Source organism: Helianthus annuus, chromosome 16 (genome assembly GCF_002127325.2).
Source record: "Helianthus annuus cultivar XRQ/B chromosome 16, HanXRQr2.0-SUNRISE, whole genome shotgun sequence".
In the NCBI taxonomy this organism is placed as follows: domain Eukaryota; kingdom Viridiplantae; phylum Streptophyta; class Magnoliopsida; order Asterales; family Asteraceae; genus Helianthus; species Helianthus annuus.
Genome location: NC_035448.2, coordinates 1,620,929 through 1,627,061, shown reverse-complemented (window position 1 = coordinate 1,627,061; position 6,133 = coordinate 1,620,929). Strand labels below are relative to the sequence as shown.

Here is a 6,133-nt window from a genome sequence, read left to right as displayed (position 1 = left end):
GCATAGATGACAAAAATTATGTATGCCAATAATTGATATACACACATATTTAAAAATAAATAGATAAAAGAAACTATACCAAGTATACAATCGAGTAAATTAGTACACTTTATCATATAATCGGTTTGGATATACGGGTATATCACCCAATCCCAAACTCATTCCAAACCTGTGAAAAAAAATAAAAACTAATCCCCAACTCAATTCCAAACCCAACCCAACCCAACCCAAACCCATCCTAAATATGTCAAGTTTACCTATCAAATTTGAGTTCAATTGCGAATCTCTATACCAATACAAGTATGAAAGTGTGGTGATTTATATATAAGTATAAAAAGTAGTATTTTTTACTAAAAATGTAAAAAATAAAAACAAAAAATATGTGCAGACGATATATTTGTTATAGCAAGAAAAAAACATAAGAGTGTTAGGTCATCCGGGGCAGTGCCTTTTTAGTCCATGAAAGACTTACCACGCGTGAAGAATTGTAAAAGACCACCGCCACCGTCATTTATCACACACCAATTGTTTTCACCCGTGATTTTTTTGACGCGTGATAGTTTTATTGTTGTGAGGGTAATTGTTCGTTGGGAGAATTGTTGGGTGTTGTGGTGAGTGATGGGCATTTCCACTAAAAAAGATTGTGAGTGATGGAATAAAGCTTGATGATGTTGCGTAATTTAATTTGAAGTTGTGAGTGATAAATTGATGGTGATTGATAACCACCCCTATCCCCTTATAATATATCCATATTATATTTTCTTTAAATTGCATTAAATGTGTGTGTGTGTATATATATATATATATATATATATATAATTTTTTTTTTTTCATAAATTTTACATTTTATAATTTAATTAATTTTTCTCCAAAACTTTGTATTTCTTTTTTTGTTTCCATCCCCAAACTTCTCCAAATGTTCCCTCCCAAAACTCCCACCAAAATACCCTCACTCACCTTACCGTAAACTTTTACCTACAGAATCTCATCGCTTTCACTGACAATTTTCCGACAGTGAATTATATTTGTTTAGTAGTATAAACAAGGGGTGATATAAATTTGTGTGCTTGTTGTACTGGGATCTTATACAAAGTTAATTAATTAGACTACAAAATCACTAAAGTCTATAACGGATTAACTTTATCATTACAACTTCACGTTGTTTGTTACTTCGTCTCCAAGTGATCTTGTAAGAAACATATCTAATTTTGTAAGGCAACATAGATACATCATTACATACTTCAAAAAAAAAAAATTGAGATGTATATGTTATTGAAAATGAATAATGGATTTTAATAATCCTAACTATTAGCCGTTTGCCGGCAATGGTCCCAACTTAAAAAATAACCAGTGGTGTTCGCACCTTTTCATATATTGTAAACTAAAGGACCTTTACTAAACCGAAAATGATAAGGAGATAAAAAGAAATTAAGGTTCTTTTAGTAAAGGTCCATTAGTTTATAATATGTGAAAAGGTAGGACCATCACTGGTTATTTTTTAAGTTGTGACCGTTGCCAGCCAACGACTAATAGTTTAAATTATTAAAATTCATTATTTCTATTGAAAAAGATATTAACAATATATAAAGGGTACAAAGGAGAGAGTGGTGTATAAAGTACCAGTACACTTATGTAGTTATGTACCCACTCAATCCAATTAAAATCTGTCCATTATCAGATGGGATGGTGTTTTGATATAATGGTGGAGCCACCACTCACAACTCTGGCTTCCTATATAAAGGGATTACTCAACATATCTAATGCACCACTCATCAGATTTTGTGAAAGATTTAAGGAAGATGACTGGGACATTGGCTCACCTCACTCTAGCATTTGGCCTTCTTGGTATAATATATTTATTTATTTTTATAGATAATTCTGCGGTTAACATTTGGTGTTACGATATTTTCAGGCAATGTCGTCTCGTTTATGGTATTTCTTGCACCAATGTAAGTCTATCTCTTATATATGTTTATTAAATCCTCTTTCCATGATATAACTGAGGTCTCAATATAGTAGTTACCTAACCTTCCCGATACGATCTAACATAAATGCAGACCAACGTTTTATAAGGTTTACAAAAAGAAATCGACAGAAGGGTTTCAATCAGCGCCTTATGTTGTGGGCTTATTCAGCGCGATGCTTTGGATATACTATGCATTTCTCAAGACCAATGTCTTGCTTCTCATTACCATTAACTCAGTGGGTTGCTTCATTGAGACCTTGTACATTTGTTTCTTTCTTTTCTACGCGCCAAAGAAAGCTAGGGTATATATACTAATCTTTATATTGGAATGAAATTTTTCTATCATACTTATCAATAAAGAAGGTTAATTAAAGCTAACCAAATCAAATCTTGGTTATGTAGATGGAGAGTTTGAAGCTCATTGTATTGCTAATAGTTGTTGGCTTCGGATTGATTGTTGTCTTGACTCAATTTCTTGCAAGTGGAGTTACCCGCGGTGTGATAGTTGGATGGATTTGCCTTGTGTTTTCTTTATGTGTTTTTGTAGCACCTTTGGGAGTTCTGGTAAGAATGCATGCATAAAAAGCCTATATAAAAATTGTGACACTACAAAAAGTTATTTGCATTTCACATGTTATATTCCTTAATTTATATGCGCCACTTTTATATTTATATTCATATTTATTCGCATTATTTTGCAGCGACAAGTGATTAAAACAAAAAGCGTAGAATACATGCCAGTTCTATTGTCGGTAGCCCTTACCCTCAGTGCCGTTATGTGGTTCTTTTATGGTCTGCTTCTGGGTGACTTTAATATTGCGGTATGAAAAAACCTAACTATAGCCTATAAACAAAGTTTATCTCAAACAATCTTATTTATTCTCTTTTATTTTGAAGAGTTTCTGATTTGTGAATCGAATGACTTATTTTTTTTTTCAGATTCCAAATGTACTTGGATTCATCTTCGGTATTATTCAAATGATACTATACGTCATATACAAGAACAAGAAGCCCGTTGCCAACGAACAAGCAACAGAAGTTGAAGCCAAAAAATATCCAATCAGAGAAATGGAGGAGAAAAAGATCCCAAAAGTAACATACCACAAAACAATAGATGTTATGAAGCTAAATGCTTTGATGTGTTCCGATGCTCTTCCTGTGGTAACCAGACTCGATGAAAACGGACATGATGCCACTCAAGTAGCCATTGAACCACAAGCTCACCCAAATGTGCCAAATCACAACATTGATGTCGCAGCATAAGATTGATGTGTATGACTTTTCATTTTTATTTGGTAAAAATATTAGATGTGGGTCAGTTCTCATCATTTGTATTCATGGTGTATCAAGTCAAATAGAACATGGTATTTTTATGTTTTGTGTGTGTCGTATTTAGGTCGTGTCAAGAAATTTTTCACCAAAATTTTATCTCATATAGCATTAATCTCTCCAAACTAACCGATGGAGCTTGTACAACATTAAATATTAAACTAAAGCAAAATTCAAATCTTAAGTCGTAGTCACTTGGATTCATAAGAATCTATTTCTATTTCGATAGCAAATTCTCATAACACTAATGTTTTTAGATCACCAAGACCCTGAAATGTTTTTCAACTGATATTCATGGGATGATCTAGGATGTTAAATATCTTTAAGAAATAACTACAACCACCTACTATTTTAACATTTAGGGGAGTGGGGGAGGAGCGTTGTCTTTCCGTGATGGCCAAAAAATAACGCGTGAAAACAAACAATTCCCACCGCCACCATCATTCTATCACGCGTGGAAATGGCTGCAAACTATAACGCGTGTAAAAATCAATGCGTGATGGCCAGATTTTGTGAGAGGAATTGTTGGTTGGGGGAAAATGGTGTGGTGGTGAGTGATGACCATTGCCACTAAAAAAGGTTGTGAGTGATGAAAAAATGGTTGATGACATGGCGGAACTTGATTGGATGCTTGTGAGTGATGGAATTCTATCACTAGTGACCACCCCCACCCCCTTAGTGGGTGTGGTATTTGCATCTCCGTTTTTAGTAGAACCTTTTAAGGGTCAACTATGGTCAATATTGACATGACTTTAGGTTGTTAGGGTGTGAGGGGCTTTACTTGGTCAACCTGACTCACATATTTGAAATTTCATATATTTTTACCTCAATTATCCTTACATTTTTGTCGATTTTTCGTTGTAATTCACATGATCAATTGGTGCTTATTTTACTATTTGGTGAATTTATAGTGATCGGTGATTGATTGTAGAGCTTTGGGGAGGAATTCGAGATCGAAGTGGAAATTGAAGAAAAAGAATGAAAATTACAAAGAATCTGCCAACTCCAGCCTATAGGCGGACCATCTAGAAGGCAACACAATCCGCCTAGAGTCGTTGCATCCCATAAGGTCCAAATGGTTTGTACTCGCCCAGTTTAGGATCTGACTCTAAGGAGGATTTTCTAGGGTTGATGTATCACCTCCGACTTCACCTACATGACAACAGATCATGCACATGCTTGGTTATTTAAGATTATGGCTGACGTGTCACCTCCGCTCATCTTCCTTTTTAAACTGACTTAGTTAAACCATGATAATTATAACTATGGACCGCTTAGGATTCGTACGTGGTCCGCCTAGACTCCCCCAAGGCAGAAGACTTTTGCAGCTTGATTATTTAAGATTTTGGGGTTTTTTTGCCTAAAAAGCTCTTGGCTTGAGACGCGATCGGGGGAATTTTGGAATGGTTTAGAGGCATTTTCATTGATCAGGACTAGTTTTATTGAAGACCGGTGATTATAGGTTGGTTTTATCATCTTCAGTTTTCCTGTTTTTTCACTAGTTTAGACGTGGTGATTATAGGATTTTGGAACTTGTTTGGTGATTGTTTTTTATTAAAACAAAAACTTTTTTCTTGCTAATGTTTTGATTTATCACCATGATGATGGTTGTGATTCAATTTTAGATCTACATGTGATCCCGGTTTATTGACTTTGTGTTTTAAACTAAAAAGTGTATGTTTTTATCGTTAACTTTGTGTTGATGATTGATTAAGTTAACTTATTGACTTTAGATCTAGGAATTGCATGATTGAGCTTCATTCCTGGTTTTCACATACCTTGAGGCCGAGAAGTGAGAGGTTGTGGGTTGGTTAGGATTTCTCGGAGTTATATTAGAATTTGCACAAAAGTGAAATTCCTCCCCATTATTCATTATTCATTTGATCTACTTTCCTAAAAATTTGCCATTGGGACAAGATTTGCCCCTTTATATCATTCGGTATTTCGAGATTTGTGAGACCGAGAGGAAATCAAATCTTTGGGCGCATAAACATTTATTGCATGATTAAACTTCATTCCTGGTTTTCACATACCTTGAGATCGATAGGTGAGAGGTTGTGGGTTGGTTAGAATCTCTCGAACTTAGATTAGAATTTGCACGAGAGTGAAATTCCTCCCTATTATCCACTTGATCCGGTTTCCCAAACATTTGCCATTGGGACTAGATTCGCCCCTTTATATCATTAGGAGTTTCAAGATTCATCAGATCGAGAGGAAATCAAATCTTTGGGCGCGTAAACATTTATTGCATTGTGAAACCTAAAGGTGATCCATTCCTTACCTAGCGAGCTTCACACCACCTTTTAGGCTACGTTTGATGTTCTTTTGAAACATAGAGAAGATTTGTGGCACTGTAGTGATTCCCAAGTCGGTCGTATCCTTGGATCCCAGTTACCATGCGTATTTCCATTTCACGTAGCATTCAGCATTGTCACTAGGATTCCTAGCCTAGACAGTCATTCTCTCAATTTCATGCGTCTTTGTTCCCAACCTCTTCCTACCTACTTTTTCTCATTATCTTGTCTTATTATGTTTAATTTACGACATCCTATAGTTGATTAGTTAAAACCCATCATGTTTTACTTGGATTAGGAGTCGATACAAGTTTAGTACAGAGGGTTCCATTTCAGTCTCCACGAATTGCTATTTGATATTACCTTCTTTACTACATTACGATCGATATATTTGTCGTATACTGCGGTTTATTCTTGTAGTTCCCATCTAAACTTGTTTTCTAACTTTGTATATATTTTCACACATCAACAATATACCCAAATCAATCAACCCTAGAGTGACACCTCATTACAACCCTTTTGAACCCGAATGAACCTGATTCAG

The 6,133-nt window shown here is 35.1% G+C and overlaps 1 protein-coding gene across 1 annotated transcript; it reads left to right on the top strand.

Moving 5' to 3' along the window:
* The first annotated feature begins 1,767 nt into the window (after positions 1-1,767).
* Positions 1,768-3,343, top strand: LOC110916361 (bidirectional sugar transporter SWEET12). The gene is made up of 6 exons (XM_022161113.2): positions 1,768-1,845; positions 1,913-1,949; positions 2,058-2,268; positions 2,369-2,530; positions 2,668-2,787; positions 2,906-3,343. The coding sequence occupies exons 1-6, from the start codon at positions 1,800-1,802 to the stop codon at positions 3,227-3,229; spliced, it is 900 nt and encodes a 299-aa protein (XP_022016805.1). The 5' UTR covers positions 1,768-1,799; the 3' UTR covers positions 3,230-3,343.
* The last annotated feature ends 2,790 nt before the right edge of the window (positions 3,344-6,133 follow it).

What these genes read in the sequence shown, in the direction of transcription:
- LOC110916361 (XM_022161113.2), top strand. Translation starts at nt 1,800, where the DNA reads ATGACTGGGACATTGGCTCACCTCACTCTAGCATTTGGCCTTCTTG. An exon ending in TAGCACCTTTGGGAGTTCTG is followed by an intron (nt 2,531 to 2,667) that starts GTAAGAATGCAT and finishes ATTATTTTGCAG; the next exon opens with CGACAAGTGATTAAAACAAA. An exon ending in TGGGTGACTTTAATATTGCG is followed by an intron (nt 2,788 to 2,905) that starts GTATGAAAAAAC and finishes TTTTTTTTTCAG; the next exon opens with ATTCCAAATGTACTTGGATT.